The sequence below is a fragment of the Harpia harpyja genome, chromosome 4, assembly GCF_026419915.1.
Source record: "Harpia harpyja isolate bHarHar1 chromosome 4, bHarHar1 primary haplotype, whole genome shotgun sequence".
Taxonomy (NCBI): Eukaryota; Metazoa; Chordata; class Aves; order Accipitriformes; family Accipitridae; genus Harpia; species Harpia harpyja.
The window spans coordinates 71350247-71369549 of NC_068943.1; the positions used below are offsets into that span (position 1 = coordinate 71350247).

General features: G+C 38.5%; 1 protein-coding gene across 18 annotated transcripts in view; it reads left to right on the top strand.

Annotated features, from left to right (window-relative positions):
• The window catches only part of SYNE1 (spectrin repeat containing nuclear envelope protein 1), a 327350-nt gene that overhangs the window by 275784 nt on the left and 32263 nt on the right, over window positions 1-19303 (top strand). For all 18 annotated transcript variants that reach the window (XR_008234789.1, XM_052784707.1, XM_052784709.1 and 15 more), the window contains 10 exons: window positions 259-413; window positions 777-924; window positions 4667-4761; window positions 5771-6005; window positions 6735-6929; window positions 7375-7500; window positions 8276-8431; window positions 10388-10546; window positions 11070-11236; window positions 18357-18519. Coding sequence is in view for 17 of the 18 variants with exons in the window: in XM_052784707.1 (XP_052640667.1) it covers window positions 259-413; window positions 777-924; window positions 4667-4761; window positions 5771-6005; window positions 6735-6929; window positions 7375-7500; window positions 8276-8431; window positions 10388-10546; window positions 11070-11236; window positions 18357-18519 (1599 nt within the window). In the remaining variant the exon portion in view is untranslated. The remainder of the gene's footprint in view (window positions 1-258; window positions 414-776; window positions 925-4666; window positions 4762-5770; window positions 6006-6734; window positions 6930-7374; window positions 7501-8275; window positions 8432-10387; window positions 10547-11069; window positions 11237-18356; window positions 18520-19303) is intronic.

Here is a 19303-nt window from a genome sequence, read left to right on the forward strand (position 1 = left end):
AATCCCCAATTCAGCAAAACACTTCAGTGTAATTTGAGTTTACTTCTCTGTGCACATTTAAACATGAGCATAAATCTTCTCCTGCTCTGGGACCAGAGGCTGAAAACAAAATGCAGTTTTCCCTGGCATAGGGATTGCTTGCCACTTGGTGGCAACCGAGACCGTTCCCAATTTAACTGAGTGCTAGTTCATAATTTTGCAGTCTGTAATAGTGTAATTACTGAACTTCCTAGTTATCACTGTTATTGTTTGTTGCAGAGTCAGATGTTGAAGTTCAGCAGCATGGCCCCGGATTTGGACCGTCTTAATGAGCTGGGTTACAGGCTTCCTCTGAATGATAAAGAAATCAAAAGGATGCAGAACCTGAACAGACATTGGTCTCTGATCTCATCTCAGACTACGGAGAGATTCAGGTGGGGATAGTTTAAGATTGTTTTATAGTTTTCTTAGATTACAACAGCTAGAGAGTATAACTTTTGCAGAATATAAAAAACATTTTAGATATTTCATTAACCAAAGCCCCTTTTCTTTGGTGTCCTTATAAGTAAAGAGCGAAGCCAGTGAGTTTAGGTGTTGGTTTTGCCTCAGATGAACAGAATTTGAAACAATGAAGACTGCCACTTTTCAAAGTATTGACTAAATAAATTGAATGAGGCAGCTGAGTGGGAAAAGTGTTACCATCTGTTTTGGAATTCTGCTGGAAAGCTATTGCAAGATTCTTAACACTGTGTGTGAGAGGAGGAGACCTTACCTGAATGCATCTCTCTGTCTTTCAGTAAGCTGCAGTCTTTCTTGCTGCAGCAGCAGACCTTCTTGGAGAAATGTGAGACTTGGATGGATTTATTAGTTCAGACTGAGCAGAAGCTGGCGGCAGAGATTTCAGGAAATTACCAGAGCCTTTTAGAGCAACAGAGGGCACATGAGGCAAGTCATCATGTGTATTTATACATACCTACAACACATACTATTTATACATAAATGGAATGCACATTCTTTTGTGGAGTAATAAAATAATATGCCTTGAATTGAATTACATTTGCCTGCACCGTCTGAAGATATCTTAACTTAAAAACAGGAGCATGCAAATACGTCAGTAACACCCAGTTTGGGGGAGGACTTGAGTATATGTCTGTATTTGTGTATAATGTATCAGTATGCTTATGACTGCTTGTCTCCTGCATTTAGTCTACTTCAGATTGGTTTGTACCAAGGAAATCAAAGGTTTTATTGGTCTTTCTGTAGAACCTAACTATTCTCATACAGTTTGGCCCTTTGTCTTCAGTCCTAACTGGACAAAATCTCTGTTCTTTCAGTTTATGCAGATTTTGTTTGTTATTAAATTGCCAACATATACAGCATCTGAAGAGCATGTTAAAGGAAGACTTTTCTGTCAAATACTGAGTTATATAACTCATCATGGGACCTCCATTTGGTAACATTTCCTTGGAGAACAAACTGATTTGATCTTTGCTGTATGCTGGAGTCATTTGTCTGTAACAAATCAAGAACTAGCCCAGCTTTTGGTGCAGGGAAGAACTGATTCAGAGTTTTTACTAGAGGATGCCTTTATGATTCTTCAGTGAAGTCAAGTGTTGCACATTTTTTCTCCACCCATATTGTTATTGCCAAGAATCCTGGTAAAGATCAAGTAAGACAAGTCAATTTTCATACCAAAGCTCCCATGTGGCCACAGTAGTTTCAGTTCCCACAACTTTTTCAGCTGACCTACTCAGAGATTCAGGCCAGATCATAGGGAGAGTCATGTCTTCCCCCTGCTCTTGCCTTATATCTCACAGCACAGCGTTTGGATGAATGTCTGATAGCAGAACATAATCACAACTGGTTTTGCTTGCTTTAGCACACATTTGCTTTACCACTTAACTGCCTTTGCCTTTACAAATGTCATCCATTTCATCTCCTCTTGGTGCTGCCAGCATTAACTGGACAGTGTCTTTGTAAGTTGAGACATCTCAGGTCTTTGAGATTTGAATGTCCAGAAATCATTACTAAATGGATAATTTCCTACTGTTGTTGTGTCCAGTCATAGATACAATTTTTTGAAAGGGGTTAACGGCAATCTTCTTGAATTCAATTGTCGTGAGATCTCAGCTTAATTCTCTCCTGAAACCTTGGTCTGAGCAGTTAGCTCAGATGAGTATTACTCAGGCACTCTGTTGAAGCTTTTTTTATTACAGCTATGAATTAATCTCTCAGAATTTAGACAATTAATATCTGATTTTCTAAATGTTGTAAACTATATCTTTTTTTTTTACCTAAAGCTTTCTGGCATTTTATATAATCTATACGTATTCAGTACTCAATGTTCTTTGCAGTGCCTCCTGATACTTATGAAGAATTTTCTTTCCACTCCTCGCAGATGAAAGGGTCAAATCTAAACTTCTTGAGATGAATTTCCAGATTGTTTGGCTTTGTATTTTTGAAGATAATGAGAAAATATTCTGTTTCCACATGCATTCCCAGAATGGATAATGAAATGCCGCCAGCTCTGTTACCAGCTTTCCAGTGCTGACTCATAATTTTGCTGATGTTTATTCAAAGAGGACGCTAGCTACCTCATAGCCTTATTTAGAAATAACTTCCCAGTGAAATTTTACAAACCAGCAACATGGAGGTGATAGCTTTTTCAAATCTCATGCACTAACACTGGCATCTGCATCAGTCTGTCAGGAAGATCTTGCAGTCGTTCTTGTGCAATTCTCCAGATATCCATTTGCAAGCCTGGTACATTGCTTGGGACTCCTGTGCAGTGGGAATGCACCAAGACAAGCATTTGAGAAAGTGCTGGCAGGGGAAGGGGAAGTTCCTTGCCAACTCAATTACTGAAATTTTTTACAGTGTGCTGGTATTGTGCATTCCAACATCTGCCCTCCTTTCCTCCTCCTTTGAATTCCTATTTCTGTGATTCATAGTGATCTACCTATGAGAAGAAATTGGGGAGGCAAGTGGTCCCACATAACAGAGTATTCCTCTTGTATACAGAGACAGTGTACATGCGGGGAGCCAGTGGAATTTGACAGAAATGTCTCCGCTTTGGGGTAGGGCTTGAACACCTCCACTCTAAGCAGAGTTCCTCATGCTTGATAAACTTTTGTTTCACCTGTCCTCTTAAAAAAATATTAAAGTTGTCACTTTTGGGGGGGTTGGTTTTGTTGGGTTTCAGTGGGGTTTTTTAACCAGTTGTGTTCTGTTTACTCTCAATCTGTCAACAATGCTGGTAGATGCTGTTTGCCTCCTGTGCTTCACCCATGCCCCCCTAACTTGACAGAAGTAGATGTGACAGGAAGTAAAATTTCTGCTTTCTTGGTCAGCTTTCTGAAATTCCCAACCCCACAGTATTGTGGTTTTGTTCATGAGATAATAGAGCAATTAGTTTCCGTCTGGTTCAGGCTCAGTCATTCATAAGAGCCTAGGTATTCAAAGAACACTATCAAATACTTCTGCAAGGAAATTAGACAACACTGTTCCTTTCTATGAGAAAATTTATGACCTGGGTAACATTTTCAAAATTAACTCAGTGATTCAGAGAGGCAAAATCTGATTTTAAAAAATTAGTCATCACCGAGAAGTCGTAAGGTACATATAATGTGCTTGAGAGATTTAACTGTGCAGGTGCCAGTGGGTATTTTGCTGGCAGTTGCAGATGCAGGAATTGGTACATCACAATTTGAGCTCGTGGGAAGCCATATAGCAGGGGTGTAATCCAGTTTTGGGGAATAGTGGCTCTCAGGTCAGGCAAGGGTGAACTTCTATCAACTGCAAACGCCATCGCTAGCAAAAGAAAAAGCACCCAAAAATCTCAAGCTTCGTACCAGTATACTTTCTCTTTCAATCTCTCTGAAAACTTTTCGAACATGGAGTGGGTCCAGTCCTGAGCTGATGCCTGGGTGTATTTTCATCAACATAATAATATTCCTGAACAACTTCATCTAGAGACGTGGTCCATTACTAAATGAAAAGATGATTTTAAAAATAAATTTAAGTAGGATATATTTAAGTCATCTTTGCTTAAGTAGTACTTAGGTAATTTTTTGTCTTAAGTAATATTTAAGTAATAAGGGAGTTTTAAAAGTATTGTGAAAGTTTTGTGACTGATGGGGAAAATTGGAAAATAAATTGGAAAAACTGGAAGTGGAGAACTAATTTCTAGCTCCTACACATGGCTGACCATTTCTTTTAAAGTTCTATTGGCAGTGTAAAATTGTATTAAAAGTTGTGTATCACACAATCTATGTATAAGTTCAATTTAACAAGGCAAAGGACTAGAATGTTCTTAAACATGTCAGAAAATAAACAGTGACCTTTCTGTCCATGCAATAAATACCCTATCTGGATTTTGTTGTAAATTATAGTGCCAATCACACAATTGTACTCAGAAACATAAAACCTAGCTCCTATTCATATTATTTAGCTTTTTAATAGTTTTTTCTTTTTTTTAAAATCTCAAGGAACTAATAATAATCACTAGAAGCAGGAAGTAGCTCCATAATGAGATTTTTAAATGTGTTCCTATTTAAGTTCATGACAAAACTCCCATTGGATTAATTTGAAATGAGATTAAATACACAAAAATTCATTTTTACCAGTGCATACAGGTAGAATTAAAATGTAAGATCTTGTTTTAACATCCTTGTCTCCTGTACAACAGCTATTCCAGGCAGAGATGTTCAGCCGCCAGCAGATTTTGCATTCGATTATCTCTGATGGGCAGCACCTCCTAGAACAAGGACAGGTGGATGACAGGTAGACATTCCTGTGTTGTTGCTGCTGGTGGTTATGTGAAGTAATACTTAGACTAGTGGGGGACTTCTGAACAGAGAAAGTAGCAGATGTCAGTGTTCAGATCATGCTCTTCTGAGGTAGGAGTTACTATCACTGTGGTTAAGTTATTAATTAGCCAGTTCTTAAATAAGACAGTGTTCTTTAGGATTCTATGGGGTATGTGAATGTGTGAATGCATTTGGGAATACAACAGCCTTGAGGCTGCTTCTCTGACAAAGATTTCTCTGGGATTATCAAGCATGTTACGTATATGTCTATTTTGATGTACTTTCAAAATGTCACTTTCACCAAAGGAGCCTGCAGTGACAGATTTAGTGAGTTACACTTGATTTATGCCAGCTGGTGATTTGCCTCTGCCAAGAGGATTCCCTACTACCATTTAAGAACACCTGCAACCTAAATGGGATGGAATAGGAATTCATTGCTGTCTGAGATTTTAATTTAAATGCTTGTCATCAAATGAATGAGAATCGATGAAACACCAATGGCTTCACACTTGTGCATATGCATTGACTTTGCTATGGGTATCATGGTCCTAAGATGAACTGTTTATTGGGATGTGAGAATTTCGTTAATGCTATGTCTATCTTATGCCTGCTTTGGGGTCAGTAGTAAATATGGGGGGGAACTGTGAAATCTCCATGATTTACCATGAATTTGACTAATCCAAACTGGCAAAACTTGTGGGTTTTCTTTGTATATTTCTGGGGAGAAGGTAGAAGAGTTTTGTGTGTTAAAGGTTTGGGGGTTTTAAGGTCTCAATAATTGGAGCCCTTTGATTCTGCCAGTACATGAAGTGTGAAGCTCTCATCCTTAGTCAGCTATCATGAGACTTCAGTGCTTTTCTCCTAGTGTTTTGTAACTGACAGCCAGAAAACATCTTCCCTTTCCCTTCAGTTTATTTTGTTAAACAAATAAATCAAAGTATGAAAGTTACCATGTATTTTACTTATTTATCTATTTATAATAGGGATGAATTTAATCTGAAGCTGACTCTTCTAAGTAATCAATGGCAAGGAGTAATTCGCCGGGCACAGCAGAGGAGGGGGATCATTGACAGCCAGATTCATCAGTGGCAACGCTACAGGGAGATGGCAGAGAAGCTGCGCAAGTGGCTGGTGGAAATATCCTTTCAGGCAGTGAGTGGGCTGCGCAATGCTCCTATCCCATTGCAGCAAGCCAGAGCGCTACTGGATGAAGTGCAGGTATGTCCAGTGTGCTTGAAGAAAGAGAAAAAAATCCCCACCTTTTTTATAGCCTTCATCATTCAAAACATTCTTTAAAAATGTATTGGATTCAGACTATCTGCTTTGCAGAAAGCAGTACTGGATGTTAGTTCTTCTTTGGAACTGGCATAGCCTCAGAAGCAGCAGTGTGATGGAAACGAAGTTGGAGTTCATAAAGAACATGCAGCGGAGAACTTACTGGGCCCTTTCTCTCGAGCCTTGTTTGCTTCTATTTTTGCTTTGTAGCTAACGTCACACTGAAACTGTCTTGAAAAAAACAATGATGTTCTGTTTGAGGAATGCATTCTAGCTAACAAAAAAAGGATACCTTGAGTGTCCATCTTCATGTGAGGTTAACAGTGTCTAGCAGCTTGGTGTCTTCAAGATTTTTGGCTGGAAGACACATATAATAATAAAGCTTATAAACATAATAGGCTCTAGAAGAACTATTTCTCTTTAAGAGCAATCGAGATACTGCTGTATATGGGGAGAAAGAAGTCTTTCATGTCTCTATTTCCTTGGAGAAATTTTCTAATGGTCTGCTGCAGTAAATGATTGTGAAAATGTTAGGATAAAGCATTTGGGCAGTAGCTCATGCTTAAGCCAAGGTATGCAATCAATTAAAGTACGGGCTTAAGAATGAATTATACTGAATTGCTAATTGTAACTAAAAAGACAAAGCTGACAGAAAACTGTTAATATTTTCAGCTTAAAGAAAAAGTTCTCCTAAGGCAGCAAGGGAGTTACATCCTCACTGTGGAAGCTGGGAAGCAACTGCTGCTCTCTGCTGACAGTGGAGCTGAGGCAGCCCTCCAGACAGAGCTTACCGAAATTCAGGAGCGCTGGAAGATAGTTAGCAACCAACTGGAGCAACAAAAGAAAGAGCTTGCTTTACTACTGAAAGTAAGTGTGTGATTTCTTCTGTACTTCTGCAGGTACTTCAATCTGACCTGAGTTTGCGGTATCCCCAGCCACTTTTTTTTTCTGGAGATTAATGCACCTGAATTGAGCTTTTGTGAGAGAACAGTGGCGTGTTTAATACAGGCATTAAAGAAAGGAAGTGGAAAATAATTTTGGCAGGGAGAGGCTTTCTGAAAGGATGGAGCTGGATCTAGACAACATAGTAATAACAGGAAGCTTTGGCTTTTGTATTTCTAGTAGCAAAAAAATTTGACACAGTTGTACATATGACTTGAGCTCTGAGGCTATGAGTATTATTTAGAGGGGGATTTCAGGGCATGTTATCATTATGAAAAAGTTTTCACTGTTTAGTGGTTAGTTAGGCAAATCAACTGACATAAGTGTAATCCAGATCTGAATTGAAGTCTAATAAACATTCTGCCTTCAGGACTGGGAAAAATCCGAAAAGGGCATAGGAGACTCCCTGGAGAAGCTCAGATCATTCAAAAAAAACCTTTCTCAGCCCTTGCCAGAACACCATGATGAGTTGCATGCTGAGCAGATTCGTTGCAAGGTAAAGCACTTGTTCTCTGTTGACTCTTGTATCATCTTTGCCTGCCTGCCTATGTGCAGTAACCTCTTCCACTGTTAATAGGCTTCACGTTACTGACTGTGCAAACCGGTTGGCCGTCCCTGTGACAAGAAACTATCCATGTAACATTTGGACAGCATAATACCTGAGTGATCTCACTATAATGCAAATCCTGCAGGGTGAATATAGATCTGAACAAAGTGAGATCAGAACAGGATCTGAAAAGTACTGTAGAAGCACTAAATAGTGGTGTGTTTTAATTATAGAAATTCTAACTTCAAATTTAAACTCATGGTATCTAAACTGTTGGTTTAGTGCTTTTTATTTGAGGTGAGATTACTGGGGGGGATCTTAGATAACACTTTTGTGCTATATTCTTTGCAGTTTAGAAATGGATTACAACTTGAAAATATTTTCAATACAGAGAAGTCCAAAGCAATACTTGGAATTCTCAAATACCTTTGAACTTTGGAGAGATTTGAGTAGTATATTAGTTTGTGACTACTTGTTACAAGACTGACGTATCTTTCTCTATTGGGGAGTCACCTCTCATAACCCTGAAAATACCAATACATATGGGGTTGGTGTTTTCTTTTTCTTTTAAACGGGGCTGAAACAGTCCACTTGAAATGGTGGGTCTGCTCAGATATGACTTTAATTCAGTGGGATGACAATGCTTGTCTTCATGCTTCATCAATGCATTCAAATTTTTATTTGTCAGCAAACTGGTCCTTTTTCCTTGTGCACTTCTTTTAAGGAGTTGGAGAATGCTGTTGAAGGATGGACAGATGACCTCGCACACCTCTCTCTGCTGAAGGAGACCCTGTCTATATATATCAGTGCAGATGATATCTCAATCCTCAGTGAGCGCATAGAGCTTCTGCACAGACAGTGGGAAGAGCTGTGCCACCAGGCAAGTAGAGTACTGAGCACTGGTGTGAGTATGCAGGCTACTGAAGTGTTGGGAGAAAAATTGAGTGCAAGTGGCAGCTTTTAGAAAAGATGCATGTAGGCACACTCAGATTCAGACCTGAACTCTTGCTGAATCAGGGAAAACATCCATTGAAATGCTTCCTTCTGCTAGCGTTTCTAGAACTGTGTCATGGCCATGAGGTCATATTTAAGCAGCCTTGAAAAAACAACGAAAAACTTACACTGTGTGCTGTGGGGCTGTGGCTGGCTGGGGAAAACACAAAAGTAATACAGTTTACTGTGCTTTGGTGGAGGAGCTGTGCTCAGAAAGGATGTCTCCTCCCCGCTCAACATTACTGTATTGTACCCTCAGTTCTGCTGATAGCTTCTGCTTCTTCAGACATTGGTGTCTGCATTTCTCTTAGTCTGACGGTGACTTGCTTGGCTGCGAAATGAGCTGTCGAGTACTGTTTGATTTTTTGGGTGCATCATGCTATTAGTGTGTTTCTAGCCTCCATTTTGCACTTAGAAATCCAGGTAGTGGTGTCTCCCTCACCCAGCTTTTCAGATTATCTTAATGTTATTTCTGTGGTTCAGCAGAGATTGCAGTCCAGATATACTGGGACTAACTTTGAAATGGTTACCTCATGTAATTTACCTGTGAAGGCTTCAAAAACATCCCCAAAGTAGGAAAAATGCTTCACAGTTAACAGCACAGAACTTGTTATGAGTTAGTTGCATTTGAATGAGCCAATGTAGATACATCTAAACTACCGTGTAGTCACTGCATGTATGTTTATGGTAAAGGAGGGAGCCAAGTAAAGAAGTTTTGTCTTAGTTTTGTGCATACTGAATGTTTCAGGATGTAACCTAGTGCAACACTTTGTTCAACTGTTGCTTATTTCCGGAAAGCTGCCGTCAAGTTTAGAACCGCAAAAAGGAAATGTGAGATCATGTGTATGCCCCTGTTAAACCTAACAAGGTAGTTAAAGAACACATCACTTCTGTTTATGAAAAAGCAGATGCAGTCTTCGTCTTCTCAGCTGAAATGCTGATATAAAGTCAGAAACAACGCAGATTACAATGGGGAGGAAGTAAGTAGTTGTACAAAGGTCTGAAACTGGAGAGATGACTTTGCTGCTCACCCTGTGCTGCTATTTTGATTTCAATGTCCTTCTTTGTCTATTACTATTCATAGTCTGAGATGGTACCACTGCTATAGCAATTTCTTAAACATAGCAATGTTTTCCTTCCTCCTGTATGAACTACAGCATTTGCCTGCTTGATGTTTTATGCCTATTCTTTCTTGTCAGGGCACACCTCAGTCCTTTGGAATCTCTCAAGGTGTCATGCCTATTCAGGAGAAAGAGTTGTCTATGAAATGAGTGTATTGGGACTCATGTAGAAAATTGTTTATGCAAAATTTACTGTATCTTTGATTTAGCTTTCTACTTACAAATCATGCTCATGAACAAATTACAGTCTTTTGGAGTTTGGCCTATGCTATGTATATATCTATTTTTTTGCTTTGGTCAAGCATTTATATCTTCCTTTTTTATTTAATCTCTTAGACTAAAAAGAAACTATTAATATACTTTATAACATTTTATAAGTGAGCAAAAATTGTAAGAAAATTTATTTTTTATCTTCTAATGAAACTTTTGGGTTAGAGGCATTATAAAACAAGATATTGACAGGCTACTGAGCATAACGCTTGGATGCCTCTCTCTGTGCATAGGATGTAGCTAACAGGAAACCTGAGATTAACGCTTACCTCTAAACTCGCAGAGTCACACACAGTTTTTGCAGTACAACTCCAGTTTGTTTCAATGGCAAGTAAGTGGCTGGAACACTTTTGCAGGGCCAGAGTAGTTCACATCGAGGCACAAAGTGTTTCAAGCATCTCTTAAATATGTCTGCTATTATGTTTTTATTCACTCTCCACAAATGTTTTAAGGTCTCCTTACGTCGACAACAAGTTAGTGAGAGACTGAATGAGTGGGCTGTCTTCAGTGAGAAGAACAAGGAGCTCTGTGAGTGGCTGACACAAATGGAAAGTAAGGTTTCTCAAAATGGTGACATCCTCATAGAAGAAATGATTGAGAAACTTAAAAAGGTATAGTGCAGGGCATGTACACTTACATAATGTTCTTTAACTGCTTACTTGTTTTGTGTTGCAAAGAGGATACTGAATTAGCTGAAATGGAGGTTTTGCCTTACACTGATATTTGTAAGTTCCAGTAAGACTGTGTGGTTTATGTTCTCTTGCTATGCAGCATTTTCCTGTCTTTCCTGAGGTAGGACCTCCCAGGATACCAGAAAATGAAGTGAATGCAAAGTCAAAGGCATCTGAATGCTTTATTAAATATCCAATCAGAATTGCCTGTAATGAGTTTAACTGGAGCAGCTACAATTTTAGAAGGCATTGTGTTTTGTTTCGGGTTTGGGGGTTTTTTTTTCCATTCTTCTGATTAAGTTGTTCGTGGTTATACCTCTAATATTTAAGAGGTTGTATCTCCACTGTACCAATCACCAAAAAAAGAACATTCACTTGTATTTTTGTATGGTTCCTTTAGTAGTGCAGAGCAGAGTGTATTCAAAATAAGTACCCCGACTTCTGATTGCTCTTTATTGTCCAGGATTATCAAGAGGAAATTGCTGTAGCCCAGAAGAACAAAACCCAGCTCCAGCAAATGGGAGAGCGACTTGCTAAAGCCAGCCATGAGAGTAAGGCATCAGAGATTGAGTACAAACTCGGCAAGATTAATGACAGGTGGCAACATCTTCTAGATCTTATTGCAGCCAGGTAAAACAGTTGTTTTGTTTCTAAGTGCTGCATGGGACAGATTAATATGCTGATTGTCATGAATTTAAAATCTTGTTATTGTCTGCCTTTTCAGCATTAACTGTGAAATGAGTTTATTCTTAACCATCAACACATTTCTGTGAAATTCAACTTCCTGTTTTACTTTATAGTACCTGACATCATTTCTTCAAGAAGAGTCAATTCAAAACATTGTCTGCTAGAACGACATAGATCAGTTGCAGTCAGATTTAGTGAGACTTGCTCCAGTACCATTTTACTTCAAATGAGTGCTTAAGACTGGGTGAAAATGTAGTTTTTCTAAAAAATTCTTAGCAATGGAATCAAAAGAGTGCATTTATAGTTTTGGATTTCGAGAAGAGCAGTTCCAAAACTAAGTCTTAGTTTTTCTGCCTGATTATTTTTTCACTGATGGAGAAGAGTAACTGCAGGTAGATGTATGCCCATTGGGATTAAAGATTCTTTTTACTCAAGGTCAAAAATATGACAGCAATTTTCATAACTTAAAGAAATACAGGATTGTTGTTTGATATGTGAAGAAACTGGTTTATTTGTTCCAATATTTCTGTTGAGTCATGCTACATGCTCCCTCCCATTGCTGACAATAATTTTGTCACAATTTTGCATGTCATAAAATGTACATATACTTTATGTTTTACAGTTCTGTGATGCAAAGACATATGAATTAGTAATACTTTAGTCCTGTTAGTAGCAAAAGGGTTTGTTTAGTTTCGTCTTTCTTCATCCGTTCATTTTTCATATGGTTTTACTGCATTCCTGTTCTGAAATCTGTAAGCACGGGAGCAGTAAATTTTACGCAAGCAGAAGCATTCTGATGGCTCCAGCTCCTTTTATAGTGGTTCATTTTAAAGTAATGAACACTGTATATTTCTTACAGACCAATTAAGTCAGGAAGTGGTGCATTACGGTTGAGGAGCCTGCTGGTTTCAGAGGATGTGATACATCACCAGTTGCTGAACATAAAGTATATTTGCTGTATTTTTGTGTTTGTCTTTCAAAACACCTGCTCAGACAAATGTTCAAATAATACCTTCAGGAAGTTTCTAGTGAAAAGTGCATTCAGAAACTGCAAAACATATCTTCAGAAGATCTGTATTGTCTGTTCAGTATTAGAGTTTAGGGCCCTCTATAGGGACAGGTAAGGGTTCAGGATTCTGTATCATTCTTGGGGTGGGGAGATACAAACTGCAATGTTACACACTTAAACTTTCTCATTCTGTTATCAAGAAGCAGGGTGTCAAATGCTAGTTCTAAACAAAATTATGTAAAATATTTATTTACTTTTATTTCCAGTATTTATTTTATTTATTTATTTCAACTTAGCCTTCTCAACTAGCATGCTCAGTACTATAGTATGCAATTAAACATATAATCCTTTCCATTCTAGTACTTACTGAAGTGAAAAAAAAACCCTGCAAAGTTTGAAAGTTGCATTGCTGAAGTTGGGAAGTAAATGGTGGAGATGTTTGATGCTAGGTTGGGGAAATCTTGCTAGTTCAGCTGTAGCTTAGGCTGATAGCAGTTAAAGCCCAAGTTGTTGATTAATGTATGTACAAAGTACTTGTTGTGATGTCTAATTCCCACTGGACAAAAGGGTTTGCATCCCCCAAGATAATTTTTAGAAAGCTCCAGAGGCTCTTTAGAATATGTTGTTATATATCAGCGTGTGTTCCTGTTACGATATTTTGGAGTTTGGAATGTATCATATAACATGATTTTGGCTGCACTCAGCTAGTAAATGCAGACTGATTGTTCTGGTGTTGAGAATAAAATACATCTTTTCATATTCTGGATCCCTGACAGAATTAATAAATTATTATAGCCTGTGTGCTTTTCTGCAAAGCTACAGTCATCCCTTGCCTAGAGAATTTTTCTTAGTGGCTTGCTTCCTACAGCTGTGATTGAGTAGAAAGTGCTCTATGAAAATGCTTTAGTAATATAGTATGGTAATATGCATCCAGTCTGATTTTATGCTGTGCGATGGAACTTCTCCATTCACGTGTAAAAGCCTCTTTCTTTGTTTCTCACAATCTGTTTTCTTACCCACCTTTTTTATTTGCCTCTCCATTCTGAGGAGGTCTGTAACTGCAGAAGAGACAGCTACAGAAAGGTAGCTGTGTCTCTGCATCAGAGACTTCTCTTTCTGTCTTTCTAGAACACTTTCATCCTTTCAGATGAATTTTTCTGATATGTCAGCCTGGTGCAAAAAACATTACAGATGTTTACAGCCAGGAAGCAGTGCTATTGCTGCAACTGCTCGGGCTTTGCAAAGAAGGCTTTGTTGTATGTGTTTTCATCCCCTCCCCTAGCACTCATGGTCCACATTCCTGGAGATCAAGTCTGGCACATGTTGATGAATGCAAGTTTTATTTAGAAACATGACCACTTGTCACCATTCAGTCTCATGTTATCAAGCAACGGCTGCTAACATTTGTTTGACATGCAACATTTTCTGTACAGTACTCACCAGCAAAGAGAAGTGTGTCCCCTTTCCTCCCCCCGCCCAAAGCACAGTGTTTGCAGGCTTTTGGAGTGGAAGTTCTTCTTTTTAATGCTGGAAAATTTCATGGTGGTGGCAGAGGACTTGCATGCTGTGAGGATGGCGGAGGACGGCACTGTGGATTCAGATCTCCCAGACTGTAATTGTGATATCACAAGGCAGGCAGCTATTTTTGTTTGCTTTTGATTTATATGGTTCTTTCTGAAGTCTTGGCTTGCTGGGAAACTAATAGAAATATTGATATGTAGAAATCACTACCTTAGCTAGAAATTACTGGGGTTTGCTCAGTTTAAAAATAGTTGACAGTGATAACAGCATACTTTGTTTTACAGCTGGTATTTTTGGATCCCAGAATAATTTTTTGTTACTGATGCAGACTAAGTACGAGTAAAATCTCTTGGCTGTCTGAAAGAAACTGTAGACTGTTTTTACTGCTGTTTTTAAATGCAAGAACATGTACACACATGAGAGAAAGCAGACTTTGCATTTGCCTGCTCACTGTTTGTGTCATCAAAGGGGCATGGCTACAAGTGAAAGGCAGAGAAGGAGAGAGGCTGTAAAGAAAGTATTTCACACTTAACTTATTGAAGCTGGTCTGTCCTGTACATATTAATGACTGTTTTGTAACTGCATGTAATACTTGAACTCAGCCTACACCATCTTGGATTTTTTATTCAGCTTCTCTTTTTCTCTCTTCACATTTTCTTTTCCAGAGGTTTTGCTGTTGTTCAGAGTTCTAGAAATTTACTCTTTGAAAGGGAAACTGTGATCTGAAGAGCAAGTATAACTGGCGGTACTAGTGTCCTGGTACTCAGTAGTACTGTACTTTGGACAATAAATCTTTTATAATCATAAAAGATTATTTTTAAACTGATTTTTAAAAGCCTGATTTTAATAGTGTAATATTTTTCACTATTTCATAGAGTGTTTCTTGAAACTTTGTCTCCAGTTCCAAGTAGATTTAAAACAAAACAAAACAAAACTTTTCTGCTTTCTACTGGCTTTGTACAGATTTAGGTAACATGCTTTTACTGACTTTTTTCATGTTGCTTTTAAAGTTTAATATTAGTAACCAGCTGTCTAAATGACTAACACAGTGGCCATGAGTTCTATATGATGCATTATGTATTTACAGGGTTGTTCCTGTTTAGGTTTAAGTGGAATCTAAGGCTGTTTAGTTTAGGACTAGTTGGATTAATGGTATTTGTGCTTAATTTCAGCTCCAAGTTGTTCTCCCACTGCCTTTTCTTAATGTAAAATAGACATTTTAAAGTTTTTACTTTCTTGGGGAAACCGAGGTACAGTAATTGGAACATGGAAACGTAAACATCATAAACCCATTCAAATTTTCACACGAGTTTTCATCAGTAAACCATAAAAACAAACAATTGAATTCTGCAGTATTTTCCTTTCTGAGAGTCACAAGTATTTGTAAAATGTAGCAAGACTGATGTGTGTGTGTTATATAAAAACAACCTTTAAAACAACCATGTCATGGGTCCAAACCTTTGATTTCAATGGGGAATCTTCATTATCAGGGAGAGGAGTTATCTCAATTCTCTTGCAGAAACATGCATAGAGCTGCCACAAAAGCATGAAGTGATTATTAGACTAATTAACTGTTTAAACATAATCTTGTAAATGAAATCTCAAAAGGTCAAAATTACAGTTGACTAGGGATCCCACATACTTGAATGGTTTATAATTTGACCTTTGTCTCTAAGCAGAGCTTTTAGTTTCATTAACTTTCAGGCCCTGCCATTAGCATGGAAAGATAAGATTTTGAGCTGTTACATTTTTAAAAGAGAGATATTTCTGTTGGACACATATTATGTAATTATTTGTACACAGTCACAGTATTCAGTGAGGTGAAGAGCATAGGCATCTTGCCTGCTAAAATTCAGAAGGAAAACTCTTAGACATGATGGATTACATCTATTATTTGTTCACAGATATGTTTTCAGAGTAGCTAAAGGCACAACACTGTATTGCAGTTCAGTCAAAAAAAGTAAACCCAGCATACTCCAAGAAGCACTTGTTCATTTGCTTCTATTTGTACCATAGGCAATGAACCTGTTACGTTAGACTCAGTACAAAAAAGAACAGGGTTAACAGTAAATGTAGCGAGGGGCAGGGAATGTAGCGAGGGGCCGGGAGTTGTCCTTTTCTTTTTTTTTTTTCTTTTTTTTTTTTTTTTAAACTTCTGGAATTTAGGTGCAGGGAATGAATTACAACATTTTGGTGGGAGGGCAGGTTTAGCAGTAGGTTTTGGTTTTAGTTGGAGTGTTCTTTTAGTATGTCGTGCTTTTTTTCTTTTTCTCTCTTGAGTAACTTAGGTCATTTGACTGAAAATAGCTCTGTTTGGGCTGGGGTTGTTTTTTGCTCTGGCAGGGATGTACTCCCATGCAGTCTGCCTGAGGCAAACAGGGCACTTTCTAAATGACAGGCCCTTTATCAAATGTTGCAGGCAAAAGTAAATAAAATCCTGCACCAAGGTTAGGGTACTATACAGTTGCAAACAAGAAGAGCCTGGTCCACAACTTGGGCTTGCAAATGATAGAGTGACATTACTTCTACATAGGGCTGACATGACTCGTTGTTCCCTTTCCTACTCCAGTGTGCCTGCAAAGGATCAGCGGTATCCAGCCTTGAAAATCTAAGCAGAAAATGGGCATGATTTCACTCCTCTTAATTAATATCAGAGACAGAAAAGCTGTATGTGAGTTCCAGAAGACTGATAGCCAACCTTCTTGCTCACCCTATGAGCAAATTTCGGTTGGTTCAAACCAACAAAGCACTGTATGTACGATCATAAGTGACAAGGAGATGGTCCCCCAGACATTGGTTGTTCTCCTAGTACCTCTCCAAAGCTAAACATATAGCTGTGTTTCAGGATAACCTGATGATGGGGACTGGGGCAGTCTTTCAGCATGATTGTGTTCATTTCAGTCCCTTCATAGCCAGATTTTCAGGTTACGCAGATTTTTTCCAATTATTGAGATTTTTCTCAGATCACAACCCTTCAGCTGTCGGTCATGAGACTCTGGCAAGGAAGATACTGTTCTTAAGCATGTTTGGTGCTAAAGAGCCACAGTTTGGCCATCTGTGATCTAAAGAGAGGGCTAGAAAGAGACAAAAATTTGAAAGATTTAACTTTTAAGTTGATGTTAAGATCTCTGCATTTCTCTTCGGTAAGAAAAGGACAGCCATGTTAGACTCTTAATGGTCAGCTGCAGCTGCTGCTTTAAATATGGAAACACTTGATAAATTTGCTGGTTAGAACTATGGAAAAAATATGAATTGCCCTGTTTGAATTATAGGATAGTCAGGTGACATTTTGTTTGTTTGACGAATCTGGCAATCTTGTGTTTTTCAACCCAGTTTAGTCAGTCTATTGCGAGCTGCACTCATCTCTTAAAGCTTTCTGATACTGAAACACTTAAGTGGAAGAGCAATAGAAGCATAAAAGGGAATGTTACTCAAAATTGTTTGTATTACTACATAAAGGGGGAAAAAAAAAGAAAGCTTAGAAACAATTTCAGAATCCACTAATGTATGTTATGTAACATGGGGATAGGAAAGAGGGAATTACTGACAGACATTTTTGCAACTGAAACAGTCTGAAGGAAAAAATATCAAGATAGGATGAAGGTTTCATCAAATTTTCCTCACTCTCTAAGCTTAATGTTCCCTTGAATAATAAAAAAAAAAAATGCAAAACACCACTACTTAATTTTTCCAGGCCATTGCTGTTGCAGGGTCAGGGTCTCAAGAAAAATACTACTTAGAAATCACCATGCAGTTACAGTCCAATTTCATCTATTTAAATCTGAAGTAGTCCATTAAGACCAAGAACAACTTAAAGCAGCCCTTGGGATTCAGGAATTCTCACTAAGTTCTCAGCTGGATTTCTCTCTCTAAAACATTTTCATTCAAGGACGAGCCATCACACTGGCACAGGTTGCCCAGAGAGGTGGTAGGTGCCCTGCCCTGGAAACATTCAAGGTTAGGTTGGACGGGGCTTTGAGCAACCTGATCTAGTTGAAGATGTCCCTGCCCATGGCAGGAGGGTTGGACTAGATGACCTTTAAAGGTCCCTTCCAACCCAAACCATTCTATGATATGTAGTTCAATGTTTAGAAATCACCTGAGCGAAAAAGACCTGTTCACTCTGCACTCCACCACCAGTACTGGTTAAATGGATAAGTAGTCTAAGAACTTTTGTCATCTGTTGGTCAAATACAGAACTAAATTACTTAGATTGTTTTGAGGTTTTGGTGTGTGTGAGTTCATTAAAAAAAAAAAAAGTTTTCCTTTCTTAACAAACATTTAACTCAACTGGTAAAGGTACAGAAGCTTTGAAAATGTTGTCTGGCATTAGCAAGCTCTTAATTTTTCTTAACTGGACCCTGTGAATGCAGGACCATTTGCCCATATAAGATACTTCTGTAACATAATAAAGGAAGACTTCAGAACAGAACTTGCCATCTAACTTAAGTTTCTCTGAAAACTTCCTGAAACACATGCTGTGGAAATTCTCCTTCAGTGTGTACTTATGCTGCCGTTTCTTTTTCTTTATAGGGTAAAGAAGTTGAAGGAGACCCTCGTTGCAGTGCAGCAGCTGGATAAAAACATGAGTAGCCTGAGATCTTGGCTTGCCCACATTGAGTCAGAGCTGTCCAAACCTATTGTCTACGAAACTTGTGACTCTGAGGAGATACAAAGGAAGCTAAATGAACAGCAGGTAAAATACAACACGCTTATCAGGTGCATGATGGCATGGGGAGAACCAAAGTAGAGTGTCCTTGGGCTGCCTGTACCCGACTCAATGCTGAGAGGGCATGAGGCAAAGAAGTGTTTAAATATCAAGGCAAGTGGTACTTACTGTGTCACTTATAGAGCCTTCTGCTGGCTTTGACATCGAATCCACCAGGAGCTGATTGACCTTTCCGAGAAAGGTAAGGCACCAAGAGATGTAACCTGAACGAGTTATTGCAATTGTTTTTCCTTTGGGGTTTGTGGTTTGTGTTTGTTTGAATTGTCTGTTCCCAGAGGCAAAACTGACACCTATTAGACCTTGCAAATTTTGCACATGCTTGAAAATGACTTTTTTAGCAACCCTTCTAACTTAGTTTTATTTTGCAGCTTGTTTGAGAATCACTTTGCACGCAAAGATGCATGAGCTGTACATGTGAAGTTAAAATTGGTTGGTTTATAGCACACAAAGCCTTTATGCAGTGCTAGAACCAAATTGTCAACACTGCAATGGGCAGAAAAATGTTAAGTCAACCAGTTTTTGGCATTACAACTAAAGTTACTCCTAAGAAGATTTACTATATTTTCTCTTTCCTGTTCCACTTCACTGCCCAGTGCAGTTTTACCTTGAAACATATTGCTGGGGAGGACTGTTGTTCTGTTGCGTTCCTGTTAGTTATTTATTGGCAAAAAAACCTTTCTGGTGCGTCACTGGAGATGAGTTAGATGCTCTCCTGAGTTCTTTCTGCAGAGAAGAAAGAAATGCGTGGGAA